At 58.4% G+C, this 22,242-nt stretch overlaps 1 protein-coding gene across 12 annotated transcripts in view; it reads right to left on the reverse strand.

Annotated features, from left to right (window-relative positions):
- Positions 1 to 22,242, reverse strand: part of HSPG2 (heparan sulfate proteoglycan 2) — a 98,423-nt gene that overhangs the window by 39,040 nt on the left and 37,141 nt on the right. For 6 of the 12 annotated variants that reach the window (XM_040464115.1, XM_040464177.1, XM_040464157.1 and 3 more), the window contains exons 4-34: positions 18,655 to 18,764; positions 18,500 to 18,558; positions 18,049 to 18,209; positions 16,727 to 16,777; positions 16,234 to 16,362; positions 15,748 to 16,002; positions 15,552 to 15,671; positions 13,690 to 13,821; positions 13,386 to 13,530; positions 13,141 to 13,292; positions 12,897 to 13,043; positions 10,346 to 10,509; positions 9,868 to 10,047; positions 9,572 to 9,768; positions 9,330 to 9,477; positions 8,538 to 8,665; positions 7,713 to 7,799; positions 7,564 to 7,622; positions 7,341 to 7,408; positions 6,326 to 6,487; positions 6,036 to 6,212; positions 5,703 to 5,882; positions 5,493 to 5,611; positions 4,754 to 4,865; positions 4,464 to 4,577; positions 4,253 to 4,380; positions 3,814 to 3,900; positions 3,350 to 3,399; positions 2,932 to 3,026; positions 2,472 to 2,612; positions 1,881 to 2,072 (exon numbers count right to left, since the gene is read on the reverse strand). In XM_040464115.1, the coding sequence (XP_040320049.1) occupies positions 1,881 to 2,072; positions 2,472 to 2,612; positions 2,932 to 3,026; positions 3,350 to 3,399; positions 3,814 to 3,900; positions 4,253 to 4,380; positions 4,464 to 4,577; positions 4,754 to 4,865; positions 5,493 to 5,611; positions 5,703 to 5,882; positions 6,036 to 6,212; positions 6,326 to 6,487; positions 7,341 to 7,408; positions 7,564 to 7,622; positions 7,713 to 7,799; positions 8,538 to 8,665; positions 9,330 to 9,477; positions 9,572 to 9,768; positions 9,868 to 10,047; positions 10,346 to 10,509; positions 12,897 to 13,043; positions 13,141 to 13,292; positions 13,386 to 13,530; positions 13,690 to 13,821; positions 15,552 to 15,671; positions 15,748 to 16,002; positions 16,234 to 16,362; positions 16,727 to 16,777; positions 18,049 to 18,209; positions 18,500 to 18,558; positions 18,655 to 18,764 (4,049 nt within the window). The remainder of the gene's footprint in view (positions 1 to 1,880; positions 2,073 to 2,471; positions 2,613 to 2,931; positions 3,027 to 3,349; positions 3,400 to 3,813; positions 3,901 to 4,252; positions 4,381 to 4,463; positions 4,578 to 4,753; positions 4,866 to 5,492; positions 5,612 to 5,702; positions 5,883 to 6,035; positions 6,213 to 6,325; positions 6,488 to 7,340; positions 7,409 to 7,563; positions 7,623 to 7,712; positions 7,800 to 8,537; positions 8,666 to 9,329; positions 9,478 to 9,571; positions 9,769 to 9,867; positions 10,048 to 10,345; positions 10,510 to 12,896; positions 13,044 to 13,140; positions 13,293 to 13,385; positions 13,531 to 13,689; positions 13,822 to 15,551; positions 15,672 to 15,747; positions 16,003 to 16,233; positions 16,363 to 16,726; positions 16,778 to 18,048; positions 18,210 to 18,499; positions 18,559 to 18,654; positions 18,765 to 22,242) is intronic. The other 6 variants (XM_040464194.1, XM_040464150.1, XM_040464186.1 and 3 more) reach the window with 3 other exon arrangements.

A 22,242-nucleotide genomic window follows, 5' to 3' on the forward strand; every position in this document is an offset into this window, starting at 1 on the left:
AGTGGACTGGGTGTTAGGCTGGGGCCTAGCTTGGGGGAAAATGGCCCAGGAAGGCCAGGGCCTCAGCTCAAGGCTCTTGCTTGAACTATACTCTCTGCTCTGCATGGGGCCCCAGATACAGCCTGTCCCAGCCAAGTGCTGAGTTACCTCCGATAGCCGCTGTGCCCGGCCCCTGCCCTCTGGGGGCCCCATGGTCCTCTCAGCTGTCACAGCTGCCCTCAACTGCTCCTCTGAGAGGGACGTGCGGTTCTGATGGGTGGAGGGCAGAGCCCAGCTCAGACCTCCCAGGGCCCCAGCACTGGAGCCCTGGGGAGTGTCCTCTCCCCGTGGATATGGTGGCCAGAAAGGCCCATGCTGACTGGGGAGGAAGATGCATACTCCGCCCTCCAGGCTGGCACCTGGGGGTTAGCGCCAGGCTGCTGAAGGGGCATACGCACACAGAGGGTTAGTGGAGGTTGCTCGGAAGGCAGTGCTAGGGTAACCCGGTGGGCTGGGTATAGTCATGTGGTTTAGCATCGAGTTAGTTTCCCTGCCACCTCGGCCACCATTCTGGCCACAGACAGCAGGCAGCAGGACCAGACCACAGAGCAGATGGGGCACAGGTCGTCCCAGCTCCAATTCCTGGTACTGCAGGGCGGGGCCATTGGGCACCTGCCGGGGTTCATGCGGACCACATTTCCTCGGGCACTGGGCATTTCCCCATGCGGGACTGACGGCATCGGAAAACACCACGGCTGTGTCACATCCATTTCACACCACTCAGATCACGGGCCTACCTGGTGAGCCCGGCGCATCCGTGCAAAATACGCCTCCCTCTGTGGGGCGCCGGGAAACGCCAAAAGAGGGAGTAGAGAGAGAAGTCTGAGAACTGCGGGCCAGGGCAGTAGGGAGGAAGACAGGGAAGCCAGGAGTGGAAGAAGCGGAACCCAGAGAAGGGGGAAGGGACCGGAAGGTGAAGGTCAGCCTTGGGAGGAGCCTGGGATACTTGGGTCTGTCCAAGGAAGAAGGACATGGCAGCTTGGGCACTCCCCCTTCTGTGTCCCTGACCTCCCTGAGATCCTGCGTGAGGGGACACATCTGCTCGCTCACTGACCTCGGCCAGCAGGGGACTCCTGTACCAAGACCATCTTTCCTTGGGTGTCATTAGATGGCACTGACTCCTCGAGGAACACGTCTGGGCAGGCTGCTCTGCAGTCCGCCCCTAAGACCCTGCACCCCACGCCACCACCATCAGCATGACCATCACCACCCCAGCAAACCACGGCTCATCTCTGACCAGTGTAGGATTCAAGGGAAGCCTCTGACCCGGGGCTGAATGCCAGCACTGCCACCTTCTGGGTGTCATCTCTGTTCCCTCGAAGGAAACGGAGCAGTACTGGCGATTTATGACACATACAAGTGCTTGGAACAGTGCCCAGCACGGCGCGAGCTCCGTAAACGTGACTTACAATCAGAGTTAGTCTCATGCCTGACACCGAGCACAGAGCACCGCACAGATGAGGGAACTCTGAATAAGCAAAGGGATGACACTGAAACTGTCACATCTGTCCTTGAGTTTCTAGAGCCTCGCCTAGGACCTATTTGTTGCATGAAAGCTGAAAACCACTAACAGGAGAGTGCTTATGTGCCAGGCACGACTTCTCATCCTGCCAGCCAGCCTGGGGCTGAAGTTTATCAAAAGGCAGTCATCTGGGAAATGGCAGAACTGGGCTCAGGCCGAGGCCTATCCGACCCCAAAGGCTGCATGCTTAACCGCGGAGCGGCTGACGCCTGCCCTGAGGCCACCTTGTGTCTGAGCCCCACTGGCCCCAGGGCTCCGCAGGGGCTGGCTCAGAACCGGTGACTAGGGAGGGCCTGCCAGCCATCCCTGCGCATCACACCTTGTCTCCCTGGTACGCCTCCGGAAGCTGCCAGTAGAAGGACTCATGGCCAAGCTGGGCGAAGGTGCCGAAAGAGAGCTGGGCACCCTCAGGCACGGGCTCCACGGTGAAGCCTCCTGTCAGGCGGCTGTTCCGTTGTGGGTTCACCAGGGCAAAGCCTTGGAAGTCCCCAGGGGCAAAGCGGGTGGAGATCTGGTAGCAGAAAGAAGACGGGACGTCAGCTTGGGCGGGGGCTGGGCGGGGGGGGGGGCGGGGGCAGGCACCTCGGTTGGGGAGGGGTGTGGGAAGGCATTTGGGTGGGTTATGGGGGGTTTCTGAGAGCAGGACTAGGACAGAAGCAGCGGCGGGGGTGGGGGGAGCGGGAAGGACACTTGGGAAAGGAAAGGGGTGCTGGGCTCAGTGCTGACACAGGCGATAATGGGGCCACGGGGAGGGTGTTAGGGTAGGGGCGAGGGTTGCTCGCATCTGTGCTTCTATGGGCAATAACCAGGGCACGGGGGTGGGTGTCCTCACAGGCAGAGGGGACGCCGCCGGGCTGGGTTCCTGACTTGCCCCAGTGATGACTCAGAGGGGCTGTGCCCGGGCACTTACCAGGTGGCGGCTGTAGGAGGAGCTGGCACACTGCTGGGTGACACCCATGCAGAAGCAAGGCACGCAGCCGTCGGGGTTGCTGGCGCTCAGGTAGAAGTGGTGGGGCCGGCAGTGACTGCAGGTGAGGCCTTCCACCTGGGCCTGGGAGGACAGATGGAAGGGAGGGTGTGGGGAGACTGGGGGGGGGGGGTCTCCTGTACCTCCAGCAGCCTTTGAGGCCGGCCTCCCAGCCACTTCCGGCAGTCCCGGGGAAGATCCCACAGCCCCCATGCCGAGGCCCGGCTCCCATCGGGTGCTGCCTGATTTCCCACCAGGCTCTGGGCAGCGGGGCAGAGGCGGTCCCTCAGGGGAAGGGTGGTGGGGGCTCGGGGACAGCCCCAAGGGTACAGTGAGAGGGAATGCCAGGCAACAAGTACGGCCGTGATGTCGGGCCTCACAGAGAGCAGGGGTTGGGACTGACCTTGCAATAGCACTGGCCAGCAGCGTCACACTGGCTACCGATGCTGCCCTTGGGGTCACAGCCACAGCCGATCGGCTCTGGCAGTTGGCCGTCTCCTGAGATGGAGGGAAGCCGCAGCTGGAGGCCCAAACCCGCCTCCACGTGCCCTCACTTCCCACCCTCTGGCCATCTCACTCACCAGCAAGAGAGGGAGAGAGTGTTAATTTCTGAACACCCACCATATGTAGGCATCATAGGCATTTATACCAGCCCTCTGGAGTGGGTGGGCTTTTTACTATGCCCATTTTACAGATCAAGAAGCTGAGGCTCAGAAAAAGTCACTTGCCGCAAGTCGAAGGAGAACAAAGGCTCTGTCCTAGCCCCACCCCTGGGGGAGACAGGGTAGCCCGACCCCAAAGGCCTCCCCAACCCTACTCACTTTGGCACGGCTGGCCCTGGCTGGGGTTGCCATGGTAACCTGGGGCACACCTAGGGAGAAAGCATTAGAGGAAGGGAGGGCAGAACCACAGAATCCTGGAGAGCCTGCTGTGAGCCCAGGACTGTGCCGGGGGCCCTGTGTTGGACTCAGAGTGGAACCAGACCTCATGGTGTTGGAAGGAATGAGCCAGGTGGGACAAGAGGAGCAGGGACATGCCCTAGGCCACAGAGCCAGTGAGTGAGCATCATCAGGCCTTGAACCCAGGACCTTTAGCAAGAACGAGGGGCTTTTCTGGGAAGTCGCTGGCCAGGCTGGGGTAGGGGGTTCTGGCGATTGGAGGTGAACTGCAGGCCTAGATCACACAGGGAGGAGAGCTGGTGGTCTCCTGGGGGCCTGTGTGAGGGGACAGCTGGAGGCTTCTGGACCTCCTGCACCGTCCCCCTCCTGCCCACCACCCGCCTCACCTCTCACAGTGACGCCCGCTGTGGCCTGGGGAGCACGCATCACAGGTGGGGTGGCCGTCCGTGTCCAGAAAGCAAGTATGGGTAGCCCTGATGGTGTGGGGGGCAAACAGTTAGGTCAGCAGCCCTTCCTTGAGGACCAGGGCAGCAGGGAGAGGAAGAGTGGGCGTGTGAACCATGTGCCAGGCACCGCGCTAAGGGTTCTCAGCCACCTCTCACACGAGTGGTCAAGGTGGGGTGTATCGTTGTATTATCCCCACCTCACAGACAGGGAAGCTGAGGCCCAGGAAGGGAAACGTAGCTTGTACAAAGTGACACACTGAGGAAGCGGCAAGGCCAGGATCTAACCGCTGCCTCTCAGGAGGGCCCGGGAGGAAGGGAGTCCGGAAGGGGGCAATGGACATTTCAGGAAAGGGCAGGTACAGGCAGGAAACGGACGCACTGGCCACCAGCGGGGGCTCCATAGCATGGGCACGGCTGGCAGTCCTGTGGCGTCCCCCGCTGGGCGTCCCCATAGTATCCTGGTTGGCACCGTTCGCACTGAGGGCCCTCCGTGTGGTGTTGGCAGCCCTGGAGAGGCAAAGCGTGGGCTGAGGCTGAGCCCCTGGAGGCCGCAGACCCCTGGGGTAGGTAGGAAGGAGGGCGGGACTCACCTGGCAGGCACCTGTTTCGGGCTCACAGATCTCCGAGTGGCCGTGGCAGCTGCAACGTTCACAGGTGCCCAGGTAGAGTCCGCTGGGCATGCGTGTGTAGCCTGTGTCACAGTCCTGGGGGCAAGAAGACGGCAGTGGGAGGGGAGTCCTCGGCACCACCCATTCAGGGCAGTGCCCACTGAGTGGTGGTGGGGCTGGCGGGGGGGGGGGGTCTGGAGAGGAAGGGAGAGCTAAAGGAGGAGGAGCCAGGAAGCACCAAGGAGGACAAGGAGGTGGAGCCTGGCACTCACCTGGCAGGATGGGCCGCGGTACCCGGGTGGGCAGGTACACTGTTCTACTTCCAGTGCGGGGTCCTGGCCGGTGTCCTCAGGCACAGCCACGTCCATGCTGATACCAGAGACCCTGGAAATGACAAGACCCGCTATAAATGAGCACACATCCTGTGCCAGGCATGCCCGGAGTCCCGAGTGGGATCATGTCGATTACAACCCTCCCAACAGCCCTGCTGCTGATGTTGTTGGGGCCCCGTCTGGATCCCCAGCTGGGTGTCCATCCCCCAGCTGGTGCAAGAGCTGTGGCGGATGGCTTCTACCTGCAACCTTCTCCAGAGAATGAGCCTTCCTTTCCTGGATCGAACATACCACCCTGCTCCCCCAGGGTGACCAATGATAGGTGGACCTAGGGTACAAAAGCCCCTTTGCCTCAAAGCAGAATGGCTCTGCAGAGCTCCCGGCAGGGTGAGGCTGAGGCTAGTTTTCATCTGAAACCACTTCCTGGCCTGGCCGCTTCCTTTCCTTCGTCTGTCTGCCCTCCCCTCTGCCTCCCTCCCAGGTTTTCACTGTGAATCGTGTGCACTCCAATCTCCATCTCAGGTTTGGCTTCTAAGGAATCCAACCTGAGAACAAGCCCCGTGAGAGAGTCGCTGTTATAATTTCCATTTTACAGATGGGGAAACTGAGGCACAAAAGGCCACCCAGCCTGTATGTGGTAGAGCTGGCCCCTCTGTCCTCCAGCCCTGGCCCCACACACCTGCTCTCAGCTGGCCGCTGGCTGAAGGACGCCTGGATCAGGAGGGTGTCGATGCCCGCCAGGGCCATGAGCAGGTGTTCCCGTGTGGCCGGCTGCCCATCAGGCCGTTGCCACGCTTGCTGCCAAGGAAAGCACACGTGTGCTGCAAGCCCTGACATCTCGGGGTATCGACGCCCCTCCCCACGCAAGGCTTCAGGGAGTGCTGCTCACCTCCCGGAAGGGCACCGTGAAGGTGCTGGGCTGGCCGGGGCTGGGCTGCTGGGAAGTGTGATGCTCTAAGACGATGCCATTGCCCTGCAATACAACCATCGGCTGCCCGTGCAGAGGTGCGGAGCCAGGCTGGGGCTGCTGGGTCACCGTGAAGCGCAGCTCTCCCCCATAGGAGGTCACCTGGGACACAAGGGGGACAGGTGCTCAGCCGAGGCCCCACAGTCCTGACATGCCACTGCTCCAGCCGCGTCTCCCACCTTTCCTCCAAGGGCACCAGGACATTCTTGCTTCCAAGCCTGGAATTCCTTTTCTCTTCCTCCCCCCGCTGCCCACCTTGTCCCCACGAAAGCGCGAGGGGAGGCTCCAGAAGTAGGGTCCGGAGAGGAGGTTGTGGAAGGAGGAGAAGACCAGTTCTCCGGATGTGGGTGATGAGATGCCCTCGCTGGTGGTGTGGGTGCCTGCGGCGTTGGTCAGGCTGAACTGAGTGGGCTCCTCGGAAGCCCCACGCACCTGGGAGGGGGAGAAGAGGCCGGAACGGGGGCTGAGGTCTGGGACCGGCACGTGGCCCACCCTGGACTCAGCGGACCCACCGGTCTCCCTGCCCAGCCACCCTGCGTAGGTACCTGGGCGCGGCTCCAGGAGGAGCTGGTGCACTGGCGACTGACGCCCATGCAGAAGCACTTGAGGCAGCCGTCAGGGTTGCGGGCACTCAGGTGGAAAGAGCCGGCGACACACTCATTGCACAGACGCCCCACCACGTTGTTCTGCAGGCACAGAGCTGGGAGCTGCAGGATGGCCCACGGGAGGGGCTGCCTGGAGCTTCCAGCCTAATCTGCCCACATTCTAAAGGGGACCCGAGGCCGGGAGAGCCATGGAAAGAGCACAGGTAAGCAGGGTTGCCACCATGTGAACCATGATTCTCAATTAATGGGAGCGTATGCAACCAATCTTTCTTCCCTTTTCTTTTTGGGTGCTAGGGGGCTCACAAATACATTTAGGTTTGAAATACAGCAACCTGGTTAAAACTGTCACTGCTGCTCTTTATGGAGTGTTTCATCCACTGTGCTAGTTCCTGTGCAACCATCACCTCATTTAATCCTTCTAAGTACTTTGAGAAGTATGTGATACCTCCATGCTTCACACGAGGAAACGGAGGCTCAGAAACGGGAAATGATCTACGCAAGGTCACTCAGCTTGCTAATCTCCTCTGGGACTTAAGATCAGGAGTGCTTAACTCCAAAGTCTGTCCAGCTCTTCTTTCCATTGACACTCGATTCTCCCAGTCTTAATGTAAATAATGTCCCTCCTCTGAGCCTCCATTTGCTCATCTGTAAATTGGGGATGCTAATACCCCTATCGTCATGTCAGTGTGTGAATGCAAAAACAAACACAGATACAACAGTCGCATGAAGAAGGACTGGCAAAGGATCCGGGACTTGAACCCAGGTTACCGGACTCTCCAGCCCAGGCTCCTTCACGATGCCAGCCCACCTCTCACGAGGGGAAGACTTGTCAGCAAGGCGATCAGCCTCTGGCTAGGCCACCCCCCAGCAGCCAAGGAGCTGTGGGGGCCACCCCCCCTCCCAGCGGGGTGCCCGCCGGAGTCCCCTGGGGTGGGGGAGGGGAGGGCATGCGTACCTTACAGCGGCAGGCCTCCCCAGAGCTCCCCATGCTGCCTCGCTCGTCACAGCGCACGATCTCCTGGTCTGGAAGCACAAAGTGGGTGTTGGCAAGGCAGGTGGGAATGGGATGGACCCAGTCTGGCCAGGCAGGTGGCAGAGTGGGATGCCTCCCCGGGGATCATGGGGTTTGGGCTGGTGGGCAGCCTGGGGGAGTGCCAGGGGATGGCTGTGATACTCACTGGTGGGCCTGCACTTCCCGCCTGGCTGGATGGGGTTGCCCTCATATCCAGGGGCACAGCTGGTGGAGGGAGGGAGGGTCCTCAGTGGCACTTCTATGTTCCCACCCCGTACAGCCTGCTCCCCCCGGTCCCGGTCGGCTCTCCCTCACCTCTCACAGCGGCGGCCCGTGTAGCCTGGGGCACATGCATCACATGTGGCTTGGCCATCCGTGTCCAGGAAGCAGGTGTCTGAGAACCTGTGGGTATCCAGTGGCAGGACATGGGGCAGGGCTGCAACAATGGGCTGGGGTTGACACTCCCACCCCAAGAAATGATTGCTGCCCACATGGCACAGTATGCCATGAGACGTGATGTCGTCTCCCTGCCCACCATTTCGCTGCCCGTTTAATTTTTTTCTTTTCTTTTTTTTTCTTTTTTTTTTTTTTTAGCGTTTATGTATTTTTGAGAGACAGAGAAACAGAGCACGAGCAGGGGAGGAGCAGAGAGAGGGGGAGACACAGAATCTGAAACAGGCTCCAGGCTCCGAGCTGTCAGCACAGAACCCGATGCGGGGCTTGAACCCACGAACCTTGAGATCATGACCTGAGCGGAAGTCAGCCGCTTAGCTGACAAAGCCACCCAGGTGCCCCTAGATTTCTAAAAATTTTTTATTTTTACGTCATCTCTACACCTAACACGGGGCTTGAACGTACAACCCTCGGATCAAGACTCACATGCTCTACCGACTGAGCCACCTAGGCGCCCTGTCCACCTATTCTCGATCTGCAGCCTCATAGCGATACTAGAAAGACAGATGGGCCCGTAATACAGGGAAGGAAGCTGAGGCCCAGAGAGGTCAAGGGGCATGGAAGAAGTTAGTGACGAGGTGAGGATTTGAACCCGGGTATCCCACCTCCCCGCCCAGAATATGCCCCTGGCCTGCTGTACTGCCCACTCCCCCCACCATATCTGCCCCACCCCGAGCTGGGTCTGACCTGCGGGAGGCGTCAATGTATGGGCAAGGGCAGGGTCGGCAGGCAGTGGCTGTGGCCTTTGTGGCGTCCCCGAAGAAACCAGCCTTGCACTTGTCGCACTGTGGCCCCTCTGTGTTGTGCTGGCAATTCTGGGAGGAAGGGGAAGAAGTGGTTCAGGTTCTACAGAGCAGTCCCTCTGCCCCACACTGGATTCTGAGGGTCGCCCTTTGAGGCTGGCCTCGCCTCCTCCATCGTGCTGGAGCATCCAGCATGCATCCTCATGGGGAATTCATCACTTCACATGGGCAGCCTGTTCCATAGAAGGTTCTAAACGCCTGCTTTATACTGACCTAAATCCGCCTCCCTCTTCTAATCTGCACCCACTGGCTATTTCAACCCTCTGGAATCGGTTTCTTCTATCTTACGGACCTCCTGAGGAATTTGAAGATGTAGCTTGAGCCTTGTCTTCGGTCAGCTCCAAAATCCCAGCCCCCTCCACTATTCCTTAGAAATGCATATGATTTCCAGGCTTCTTGCCCTTAGGGCTGCCCTGCTAAGGATGATCTTTAACACAGTACTCTCCAGGAATGCTCTGAGCAGGGTGGAAGAGAGTAGGACTTTCACCTCCCTTATCTGGACATTTTATCTCTGTTAATGCAACCAGAGGTCACGATAGTTTAGCTAGCAGCCAGGACAGCCATTCTAGAGGCTCATGCTAAGCTTATGGGCACAAAAAGGCTTCAGCTTGGGCCTCCCACCTATCTATGCTCCCGGGCCCTAGCCAGCGTCCGAGGGTCAACTGGCCCCACTCACCAGGCAGTGGCCATACACAGGGTCACAAGAGCTGGCATGCCCATTGCAGTTGCAGCCAGAGCAGGTGCCCAGGTAGGGCCCACCAGGCACCCGGGTGAAATGGGCATCACAGCTCTCGCAGGATAAGCCAGAGTAGCCAATGGGGCATCTGTGGGGACAGGACCAAGAGAGTGGTTACAGGAACCGTGAGGGCCCTGCCGTTTCCCCCCTATCCTGGCTGGGGACTCTGCCAGCTCAGGCACCTGCACTCCTCCACGCTGTGGGCCCGGCCGTGGCTGGTGGCGTGGCTGACGGTGGTATCCATGGCAATGTCACTCAGTCCCACGCTGGCCATCTTGGCGTTGTACACTGTTTGGATGAGCACAGCCTCCAGGCTCTGCAGCACCTGCAACATCTCGGCCCGCTGCACTGGCCGGCCAGACTCATGGACCCAGTGCTCCTAGATACGAACAGAGGTGCGTGGGGGGCAACACGCATTAGCACCTGCCCAGCCTGTGGCCCCTTCACGCCCAGCCCCGAGAGCTCAGGCACCACCTACCTCCGAGAACTGAACCTGGCGCTGGTTCAGCGTGCCAGGCTGGGTGGGCACGTGCCCTCGGGAGAGGAGGCGATATCCGGCTCCCACGAGGACCACGTCTGGCCGCTGCACTGGCTCCAGCATGCCTCGGGCCAGCTCATAGCGCACCTTGTAGCGCAGGGAGCCACCGTAGGAGTCCACCTGGCCGATACAGGGCCGGTCAGGGCAGGGAAGGGGGCACACCTGAAGCCTGCTGCGTGTCCAGTCACCCCTTCCTCCGCCCCTCCGTGTCTAGTGCTCGCCGTATGCCTGGCACAGAGCTGGGCACAGGGAGGCAGAGCTGGGTGGGGCTTGGCTCTGCCTTTGGGATGCTCGGTCTCCAGAGCGGAGTCTGTCCTGCTGCCTACCGGCTTCAGAGGGAGCGGAGCCCAGGCAGGTTGTGGGCCTGTGAGGGGGGCTTGGCCCTTTCCCCATCCAGAGCAGCAGGCCAGTCCCTTACCTTGTTGCCCAGGAACTGCTCGGGCAGAGCCCAGAAAGAGTCATGCACCAGGAAGCGTCGGGACAGGTCGACCAGCTGGAACTCCTGCACAGCGGGGTCGATCTGCAGCTGGGTGGAGGAGAGGGGCGGCATGCCGGGCTGTGCGGGCATTGTTACGTTCACGCCTGCGGGCGGCAAGAGGGAGGGCTGAGGGCTGCAGCACATGCCTGCCGGAGATACCCACCCTGAAAGGCAGTTAGCCAGAAAGACGGGAAGGTTCTGGGAGAAAGCTGATTTAAAGAGAACTTCGGTCTCTTTCGCCAAGTTAAAAATTTTTTTCTCTTCCCTACAGTTTTGGAGCAGTGCTTCCTAAAGCATGCTCTGGGGAAAGTCAGTGCTGAAGAATGACAGCTGGGAACCACAGGGTCAGAAAAAGGTCAAGGGAATGGATTCTTTGTAGCAGGACTTCTCAGAGCCTTTGGTTTTGAGGACAGATCCGTGGACTGTCAGCGTTGGAATGGCCCTCAGGGGGCAGAAGAGAGTTACTCGGGGCTGAAGAACAGATGCCAAGTCCTGGTTCAACCACCCTCCCCAGATGTAGGAGTTTGAAAAAAGGCCTCAGTTTCCTTATGTGTAAAACGGACACAATACTGGTTTGCTTCATAAGGTTATTAGGAAGAGAAACTGAGCAAATTGATATAAAATGCTTATAAAACAGAGTGTGGCACAAAAGAAGCACTCAAAAACAATTAGCTGTTGTTATTGTTACTATTATGATGGGTCATCTAGTCCAATTGCCCCCCTGCCACACACACACACACACACACACACACACACACACACGTGCGATTTCTCTCTACAGCATCCTTCCAGATCTCTAGTGCAGCACTAACTATCCAAGAGAAATTTTTGTGAGGACAGAAATGTTCTACATTGTATTCTCCAACATGGTACATTGTGGGCGCTTGAAATGTGGCGAGTGTGGCCGAGAAAGTGAATTAATTAATTTTAATTTAAAGAGCCACATGTTGTTAGCGACTACCACATTGAGCAGCTCTAATGGATGGGGGGCTCATTACCTCCAAAGGCAGTCCCTCCCAACCCTGGACAGTTCTGACTCTTAGAAATTCCTTCCTTGTGGGGCGCCTGGGTGGCGCAGTCGGTCAGGCGTCCAACTTCGGCTCAGGTCATGATCTCACGGTCTGTGAGTTCGAGCCCCGCGTCGGGCTCTGTGCTGACAGCTCGGAGCCTGGAGCCTGCTTCGGATTCTGGGTCTCCCTCTCTCTCTGCCCCTCCCCCACCCACGCTCTGTCTCTCTCTCTCTATCAGACAATGAATAAACGTTAAAAAAAAAATTAAAAAAAAAAAGAAAAGAAATTCCTTCCTTGTGCTAAGTCTACATCTGTCTGGAAGTAGCTTCTCCCCTCGATCGTAAATGAAATCCCTGTACCCACGGATGAATCCAGACCCTCACCTGCAGAATGACCATACATAGCCCTCAGGACCAGGCCACATTTCCCCCGGCCTGCTTCCCTCTCTCCCTTCCAGGGATGTTTTCAGAGCTCCTGCCCCCTAGTCACCATCCACGCACAGGCCAACCTGCTCACGCTGGAATCCCTGCCCACCCTGACCATTCTGATTCCAGTCAGACAGGCCTGGGTTCTGGTTCTCCTCTAAACAGCTGTGTGTAACCCTAGGGAGGCCCCACCGTCTCTCAGAGGACCTCAGGGTCCTCACCTTAGGAGAGTAAGAACAGTGGCTGTCCAAGACTGTCAAGCCACAGCACTGACCGAGTGCTTACTAGGTGGGCATCTAAGCCCCTCCTTGCATTTAATCCTTTGTGATGCCGAAAATGATATGGGAGGCAGCCTGATGTCAGGCGGTAAATGAGGGCTGGGACTTGAACCCAGGTCCTTGTGATTTCTGGGCCCGGGCCATTCTGCCAGAGAGAACACAGGCCAACTGCGTTCCTGCCTTTATGTTTGGGAAAACAGGCCTAGAGAAGCCGACAGTCACACAGACAGTAATTGGGGCAGCTGGAGGTCAGCCCCAGGCTAAGAAGATGCCAAAGCCTGGTTCTTCGGCTCTGGGGACACTGGCACCTCTCAGTCTCTCAGGATGAGGATGACGAGGATGGTGACGATGACACCAGGGCACATGGACGGGGCACTGACCACGGATGAGCATGGCTCATCTGTATTAACCCGTTAAGTCCTTACAGCAACGCGGGGTAGATAGTCCTTATTTTATCCCCATTTCGTAGATGAGAACATTGAGACACGAGACAGCAACTTGACCACGGGCACACAGCTCGTAAGGGAGTATCAGAATTTAAACAAGGAATCTGGCCCCAGAGCCCATCCTCTTCATAACCCAAAGCAGACATCAAGTGTGGGTGTGGCTTTTCCTAAAACGTTTGTTTTCCCTCAAGTGCTGTTCTCACAGGGCTCAGCCTTTCTTCAGAGACCCTGCGCCCCTCCGTGAACCCGGCCCCATCTGCCCACACGTGCTGTGCTCCCATATCCGCCCTCTTGCCTCCCCCCCAAGCCCACCACAGCGCCCGCCAACGCACCCTTGAAGTCATTGGGCTGGTCAAAGCGGAGCCGGATCTGGTCTCGGAAGCGGCGGCTGCTCTGGCAAATGCTGGTGACCCCAAAGCAGAAGCAGGGCAGGCAGGAGGCGCTGGGCTCCAGGTAGAAGTGCCCGTCGGGGCAGGGCCCTGCCGGGTGGCATGGGAATGGGCTGCGGCTGGTCACCAGCAAGCAGCCCTGGCCTCACCAGCCCCCCCCCAGGGCCCGTGTGCCCGCTGGCCGTACCTCGCTTTGGAATGAGCTCCAGGACCCCGTCGGGAATGCCGAACACCATGCCCCGGGCATTCATGGCCTCACAGGTATAGGCGCCCTGGTCTGCCTCCTTCACATCACGGATGGTCAGTGTGCCACGGCCTCCTTCGCTGGTCACTGTCACCCTGGAGGGCCCCGAGACAGAGGTGGGGTCAGGCCGGGGCCACTGGCCCAGCGCCCCCCACATCTCCAGCGCCTGCCCGGGCTCAGAGCCATACCTGGGATGAGAGGGGATGTGGCCCCAGTTAAGCCTCCAGTTGATGATGGGGGTGGGGACGCCAATGGCCACACAGGTGAAGGTCACTGTCTGGCCCCGGGAAGCCTGGATGGACTCCTGGGGAGGGGTCACCACCTGTGGGGGCACTGGGGCGACCAGAGCAGGAGTGAGGGGTATGAAGGGCACAGGGAGGAGGAGTGGGGGAGGAGAGAAGGGCTAAGACTGTGGACGGCGGGCGCTGGGGCCGGTGGTTCGCCAACACCCCCCCCCCCCCCCCACGGCTCCACCCCCCTGCCCCTGCTCACTGCAGCCAAATTCATCACTGCGGTCGGGACAGTCACTCTCCTCGTCACAGTGGAAGCTGGCTGGGATGCACGTGTTTGTGGAGACACAGCGGAACTGCGTGGGCCCGCACACATCCTCGGGGCGCTTGGCAGCTAGGGGACAGAGCCAGGGGGTGTGGGCAGCAGGCCCCGCCCTCGGGGGGGGAACCACTCCCACTCCCTACCTGCCCACCTTCCCTGGTGTCCCCAGGGTCACTCCCTCATCTCATCCTCGTGACACACAGCTGCCCTGACACTGCCCACCGTCACTAGTCGGCCATCAAATGGCTCATCACGGTTCCCTGTCCTCACCACTCACTCCACCTGCGTTCCCCAAAACAGAGACATACCTGGCACGTTAGAGGCATTCAGCAACTCCCACATCCAGCCACCCTCACAAGCACAAGACCTCTGTCAAAGGCACAGGCAAAGTGGCCGGATCCCCAGACACCAGGTGAGACCTGGTGCAGTTCTATCAGAAAGGCCTGGCAAGGGACCCTGCCACAGCCCGAACCTCGCTGCTCTGTCCCCTCTGACTGGCCCGGGGTGGCCCCTGACCTGAGGCGGCCACCTGTGGACTGGCCAGAGGCCTGAAGTCGGCCCGGCACCAGGGCCGGGCCCGAGGCATCTGTAGTAGGGGGGGACTGACACTCTTCCTCAGGGAGACTGACCTTAAGATAGACACACGGACGGGGACAGAGAAGGCAGAGTGGCGTAGGAGAGGAGGCCACACATCTGCAGAGAAGGAAGTGAGAGAAGGCCAGGAGGCAGCTATCTACCGACCTGGGGGTTTCTGTCCCAACGCCCTCTGAGCCCCCAAGGCCACTTAGCTTTCACGTTCTCTGTTCGGGGCTCTGACAACCAGGACTTGGTCTCCTGGGACTTTTCCCCAGATGAGAAGTGCTTTTCAACTAAAGCCCTCAATTACTTCTCTTTCCCAAGGGGCTGTCTCGTCAGACAAGCTTCGAGCCACAGGAAGGACATCCTAACAAGTGGCCCGCTGCCGCTTCTTTCCAGCGTGGACCGTGGGGCAGGGAAGGTAGAGAGGAAGGCGAGGAGCTACCAGTGGACAGGACCGTAGGAATGTCAACATGTGATCCGGGATCACAGAGAAATGGTTTGAAGATTATCGTCAGTCTCAGACTAACAATCTCCAGCAGGACAGGACGCTCAGATGCTACCCGATAGGGTGTTTGTCTCTCCAGCCTCACCCATCAGCTGTTATAATGTCCTTAACATTGACTAGGTGGATGCACGTCAGCCGGGTGGATAGTTGGGTGTCCGACAGTTGGTTGGACGGATGGATAAGAGAAAGGAAGGATGTTGGGTCGACGGGCGGACAGGTGGATGAAGAGCTATGCGAACAGACAGCCGAAGGGACAGACAGCTGGGGGAATGGATGGATGGACCAATGAACGATGGATGGATGGCTGAATGGGGAGATGACAGAGAGTTGGGCAGATGGATGTCCAAAAAACTCAGAACTAGCTCTATGTGAAGAACCCCTATACTTGTCCGGGAAAGGCTTTGACTCCCTCACCTGCCAAGAGTCCGATCATCAGGGGACATTGGGGTATGAAGCCCTCTCAGCCACTTGTCTGACCTATACTCAAGCATAAATAACCAAGAGAAGATTAATGGTACTGAACTAAAGAAAAGAAACAAGGAGCCATCAGCCACAGGCAGTCTGGCCGCAGTGATTCCCTACCAAGTTCAGCTCAGAGCCGAGACCCCTCACTGCTGGGGTCAGAGAGAGAAAGACCCTCCAGTCTGTCCCCAGGGCCTTCACACTCAGCCAGAGAGAGCAGGGGGAATAGGGCCCGGATGGACCCCAGGACACTCACGGCAGTTGGCCTCATCGGTGCGGTCCTCACAGTCAAAGTCGCCGTCACAGTGCCACAGCTTCAGGGCACAGTGCCCGTTCCCACAGGCGAACTCGTTGGGCTCGCATGGCGGGGGGGGACCTGGGGGACCAGGCCGGGTTCAGCCAGCGGCCCTGCCCCCCGCCAGCCCCGCGACTCCCGCACCCTGGGTCCTCACCGCAGTTCAGCTCATCACTGCCGTTCTTGCAGTCCTCCTGCCCGTCGCAGATGTAGTCCTTGGGGAGGCACTGCCCGTCGTGGCACATGGCCTCGTGGGGCCCGCAGGGCACAGGCCTGGCTATCCCGGGGAGCAGAGGCTGCGGAGCGGGGGTGCCCGGCAGCTGCTGAATGGTGGTTGCCTCCAGCCAGGGCACCGGCGGTGGGGTCTCCACCAGAGTGGGGGACACGGAGCTGACCGCTGGGACCTCCTCCTCTGTGGACAGAGCCCTCCTGGTGTTGGCACGGTCCTCGGCCCCGGCCCCCACACCGCCCAGGCCCTCCCTGTACCTCCCTGCCACACACGGTGCCCCCACCCTGTCCTCCTGCCCACCCTCCTCAGAGCCCCCCCGCCCGCACCAAACCCTCACGGTTGACACGGAGGCCCAGGGGTACCCCGGCCCTGCCCGGTGTCTCGGGCCACTTGTGGCCCCGGCCGGCCCCTCACCGCAATTGAGCTCGTCAGACATGTCCCTGCAGTCGGGCCTCCGGTCACAGCGATACTCCAGAGCCACACACTCGTTGTGGCTGTGGCAGGCGAACTCGGCCTCGGTGCAGACTCTTGGGAACTGGGGCACTGTGGGGGTTGGAGGGCGTCAGAGGGGCAGGGTGGGAAGGGGGGGCGGGAGGTGTCGTGGGCAGCACAGGCACCGCGTGGCTGGCAGGGGGCTTCAGCGCCCTGCGTCCGGCAGACTCGAGTGAGGCAGAGGGGCACACGGTGGACACATCACGGCACACGTTGGACAGGGGACGGGTGGCGGTGGCCTCAGCCATCCCTTCCCTAAACCCCACACACGGTTAGCAAGCCACGCGCATGCAACCACCACATCACACGCGTGCAGGCCACAGCCTGGCCCAGTGAGGACGGAGGGGAAGGGGAGAGAGGGCGGCTTGTGGGCCACGCCCGGGCGTCTCACCCTCATCCTTCCTTACACTCTCACCTGGTGTCACTGCGGCCGCCACGGCGGCCGGAGGGGGCGGGGGTGTCTGTGCTGGAAAGGAAGGTGTGATCAGCACCGTCCCGTCTGGGACCTGGGAGCCGTGGGCTGCAGGGCTGAGCCAGGCCCATCCCACCATCCCTAACCAGGAAGGCCCACTGAAAAGTGGGGAGGAGAGGGCTGGGCCCCGAGCAAACTTGATCTCTGGGTGCGTTCTTTGGGGATTTGTGTGCCGAATGACAGAGGCGATGGCTACACTGTCTTCTTCCGATCTGGCTACGCCATGATAGGGAAAGCGCTTGTTCAGCTCTGGGTCTCCTGACTCAGGGATGGTGACGGCTCTGAGAAGCGGAGCCTGTGGGGGAATGAATGGGGCCTGTCTGGCTTGGAGAAGCCAAGACTCAGGGAGTCAAAGTAGGAGCCTGGGGGTGGCGGGTGCCGTGCAAAGAAACCTGAGCTGACCGAGAGCTCAAAGGCCAGGCCTTTGCATCCGATAGCTGTGTGACCGGGGGCCGTTCTCTTGTTCTCGCTGAGCCTCAGGTGCTGTGCTCATCTCATGTCATCATGGGTTCTGGCAAGACTGGCACAGACATGGGGCTTTGTGGAAGAATTGGGACAAGCCACTTGTCCTTTCTGGGCCTCAGCCCCCTCACGTCTAAAATAAGAGGAATATCTACTTCACAGGAATTATGAAGTCTGGACGGAGGCTGGATACAAGGGCTTTACTGAGCGCCCAGCACATAGTCAGCTCTCGGTAAACATTTGTTGGTTATTATTAAATGCAAACGCGTTTGGATCTGAAAGTTCTATATGCAGAAAGGAATCATTACCTATTGTCGGTGTACAGAGGTCTAGAGACAGAGAGAGCGAGCGGAGATTAAATCTAACCGGGTACATGTTAGGGGCGCCTGGGTGGCGCAGTTGGTTAAGCATCCGACTCTTGATCACAGCTCAGGTCATGACCTCACGGTTTGTGAGATCGAGCCCTGTGCCATCAGGCTCTGCGCTGACAGCACGGAGCCTGCTTGGGATTCTCTCTCTCTCCCTCTCTCTCTCTGCCCCTCACCTGCCTGTGCTCTCACTCTCTCTCTCAAAATAAATAAATAAACTTAAAACATTTTTTTTTAATTAAAAAACATAGTTTGGTACACGCTAGAGGAAACAGGTTATACTCAACCCAAGCCAGGACTGCACAGAGACTGATGGGGTGGACTCAGGTAGTGAGCTCCCTGTCCCTAGTGGTGTACAGACCCCAAGCCAGAAGAGCCCATGGAGGGGACACTGGGAGGAACGAAGAAGTGCTCCAGGTCCCAGGATGGGCTTACCTGTGCCCAGGCGCCGGAACTGGAATCCCTGGGGAGAGGTGACGTAGGAGGCAACAGAGCCGCTGGAAATGACGGTATGAAGCACTTCCTGAATCTGAGCCCCGTCTGCATTCCCTTCGGAGCCCACGTCCAGCTCCACGAAGACCCAGCCGTCCAGCTCCCTAGGGATGGGGATGGGGCAGGGGAGCAGGATGAGAAAGACACCTGCAGCCTCAGCTCCTCCCTCCGCCCCCTGCCTGAGGCTCAGGCCCGATCTCCTGACTCTGTGCCTGTTCCCAGACAGCCTGGAACCCAAGCGGGGCAATTTAAGGTCTCAACTGTCTCCCCAAATTCCTGACCTTCCACCGACCGAGATCCACCTCATTAGGCATCTCTTACTTCCCCTCCTTGTCACCTCCCTCCAGGTCAGCACCCCCCTTCCCTGACCGGCCCCCCAGGGGACCCTTCTCACTTGATGAACACCACACTGACAACCTGGTCTCCGGGAATCTTCAAGTACTCCGACTCAAGCTGCAGAGTGACACGGCACCGTCAGCCTCCAGATGCCTTCACCCCATCCTGTCCTGCCCCCCACCCTCGGGGAGCGCCCAAGCCCCTTCACCTCACCGTGTCGACCACAGCCTCGGACACTTCCCGGAACTCCTCGGAGCCCGCATCCTCCAGCTGAGGGCTGTAGCGGATGGAGCGAGTGAAGTTTACCAGGGCCCGGAAATAAACTGCAGAGAGGAGCAGGCTGTCACCAGGAGGTGTCCAGCCTGGCATATGGCGGCCCCGGGCCGCTGGGCCAGGGGGTGGAGATTTGGGGATGGTCTCCAGCGGCCTCTGGCCCAGCCCGCGCCCGTGGGCCCACAGCCATGCCCAGCACTGCCCGTACGAGCACTGGTCACAGTGGCTGTGGCAGGCCTGCCCAGGGTCAAAGCCGAGGCCCCACCCATAAGTGAGGGGCCTCAACCAACGGGAAAGTAGCCTGACGCAGAAACTAAGTGATGGTGCCGAAAAGACCCCCGGCGGCACCGAGGAAGGCTGGACAAGAAGAACTGGCTTCCAGAGGAGGCTGGCCTGGCACAGGGGTCACCCACAAGGGACCGAGACATGCCTCCCACTCCTCCCTGGCTGGTTCTAGTCATCCCTCAGGGCTCTCAGCTCAGCCATCACCTCCTCCAAGAAAAGCGCTTGAACTGGCCTCCACCCTCCAACCCCGGCTGGGTTAGAGACCCCTGCTCAGGACCACCGCCCCCCTCCCCTGTGCTTCCTCCATCAGAACACCTTCCCTCTTGCATCGTGTCGATCCTGCCTGGTCACGCACGGACTGTGGAGTATCATGTGAAAACCAGGGGTTCTGAGGTCAGCCACACCACAGGCACTGACCTCACCTCTCTGAGCTTCTGTTTCCTCCTCAGTCGAATGAGGATGCTAATTACACTTACCACCCCGGGTGGCTGTAGGGAATAAATGACATCGTGCTTACACGCACATCTCCCCATGCACAGTGTTGCAACACCTGGCACAGGGCAAGTGCCGGAGAATCAGAAGCTGTGGTCGCTTTCACTACCCCCTAGAATAAACCTGATGAGAGGGCAACCTGCATCTCATTCACCTCTGTATCCCCAGAGTTAGTGCTTGGCCCACAGTGGGTGCCTAATACACAAGGGATGAATATCAGATTGATGTGAGCATATACACACAACTGTTCTTAAGAACCCACTATATACAAGACATTTTATTCACATTAAATCTCATAATGTTCATGAGTTCATATGAACATGAGTTCAATTCATATCATATGCCTATGGTACACATAGACTAGTGTGCTACACGTACACAAAGAAACTGTTTCTTGAGCACCTATTATGTACAAGATTTAAACAAAAATATTTATTTTGAGAAAGAGAGAAAGAGTGTGAGCAGGGGAGGGGCAGGGAGAGAGGGAGACAGAGAATCCCAAGCAGGCTCCATGCTCTCAGCGCAGAGCCTGACGCGGGGCTCGATCCTACAAACCACGAGATCATGACCTGAGCCAAAATCAAGAGTCAGATGCTTAAAAAAAAATTAAAAAAAAAAAGAGTCAGATGCTTAACCGACTGAGCCACCCAGGCACCCTATACAAGATTTTTAACGTATTAAATTTTAGAACATTCATGAACTTAGGTATTAATTATAAATGCCAAGTTAATGAGTTACAAATAAGTTTAAATATGTGTAAGTGTTTAGAACAGAGTCTGGCACATAGCAGGTGCCTATTAAATGACAGACAATAAACATATCAGATTGGTGTGAGCATACACATACAACTGTTTCTTAAGCACCTACCGTATAAAGATGTTTTATATGTATTAAATATCACGTTCGTGAGTTCATACGGAAGTTGTACAAGTTAATACAAGCTGCAAATAAGTCACACACACACATGCGCGCGCGCGCACACACGTGCACACACAGTTTCCTGAGCATTAGATACAAGATTTTTTTAAAAAAATGTTTTCAATGTTTATTTTTGAGAGAGACAGAGCATGAGCAGGGAAGAGATAGAAGAGATAGAGCAGGAGACAGAATCTGAAGTTGGGCTCCAGGCTCCGGACTGTCAGCACAGAGCCCGACGCGGGGCTCAAACTCACAAGCCGCGAGATCATGACCTGAGCTGAAGTCAGACGCTTAACAGACTGAGCCACCCAGGCGCCCCTGTTATCATTATTTTTTTGGTGTTTAATTTTGAGAGAGAGAGAGAGAGAGACAGAGTGCGAGCCAGGGAGGGGCAGAGAGAGAGCGAGACACAGAATCCAGAGCAGGCCCCAGGCTCTGAGCTGTCAGCACAGAGCCCAACATGGAGCTTGAACCCACGAACCGTGAGATCATGACCTGAACCGAAGTCGGACGCTTAACCGACTGAGCCAAGATTTGAACCCTGTACGAGATTTTTTTTTTTCAACGTTTATTTATTTTTGGGACAGAGAGAGACAGAGCATGAACAGGGGAGGGGCAGAGAGAGAGGGAGACACAGAATCGGAAACAGGCTCCAGGCTCTGAGCCATCAGGCCAGAGCCCGACGCGGGGCTCGAACTCGCGGACCGCGAGATCGTGACCTGGCTGAAGTCGGACGCTTAACCGACTGCGCCACCCAGGCGCCCCATGTACGAGATTTTTAATGCATTAAATCTTAATAACGTTCATGAACTTAGGTGTTAATTATAAGTGCCAAGATAATGAGTTACAAATGAGTTAAATATGTAAGTGCTTTAGAACAGAGCTTGGCACATAGTAGGTGTGTAATAAAACATGAGCCATTACTATATGAGAGACAGTGTGGCTTAGTGGTTAAAAGCTTAGCTTCTGGAGTAAAATTGCCATTCACAGCCCTGTGACCTCGTGCAAGACTACAAGGCCTGTCCTCCTCCCACTTCACTCTCTTGGGTGCACATGGGTACATGACCCCCACCCCCCAGCAAGAATGTTCTCCCTCTGTGGCTTGGGCTAAGCAAGCCCTGCGGGGTCGGGGTGGGGTGTTGAGCAAGGGGCAGGAGTGGGCTCCTACACCGAGAGAGGGTGCTTGTGAAGGCAGCGCTGCCCTGTGCTGGGCTGGGCTCCTGGGTGCTGGGTGGGTGGGGCTCTGTGGGCCCGAGCGTGGAGGCCGAGGGCTCAGCCACAGAGGCCCCTTGTGAGCAGGCACAGAGGCCCATTGAGAGTCCCCCAGCCCAGCCCCTGGCCTCAGCCCCATGGCCCAGCGCGGGCGAGGAGGCCGGGCCTCTGCCCAGGAATGTGCCCGTTCCTGGGGGAGGGGGCCGGGATGCCACAAAGCCCCTTTCTCCTAGGCCCTGGGAAGGGCTCGGACCCTCCTGCCTGACCCCACCCCCGCCTTCTCCAAGACCAGGGGTGGGTCAGGGCGAGCACCCTCCCTCTTCCACCCTGAACTGCCTCCCTGTGGCCAGAGCCTGAGGGTTGGGGCAGAAGGTAAAGCCCACTCTGTTCTAGGAACAGCCCCCAGCACCGAAGGTACCGTAAGTGAGTGAAGCTGCCTGGGGATGGGTGTGCTCTGGGTGCCTGCCCCGGCCAGCGCTCTCTCTCCTGGCCCTCATTCTGACCTCATCCAGAAGGCCCGCTTGGAGCCACAGGCTGGAGGGGCAGGGGGCCAGGAAGTGCCTGCACCCAGGTGGGGGTGAGGAACGCACACCTGACCACGCCAGCCCCGCGGCAGACTAT

Source organism: Herpailurus yagouaroundi, unplaced genomic scaffold (assembly GCF_014898765.1).
Source record: "Herpailurus yagouaroundi ecotype Mexico unplaced genomic scaffold, PumYag 77, whole genome shotgun sequence".
NCBI classification, from domain to species: Eukaryota; Metazoa; Chordata; class Mammalia; order Carnivora; family Felidae; genus Herpailurus; species Herpailurus yagouaroundi.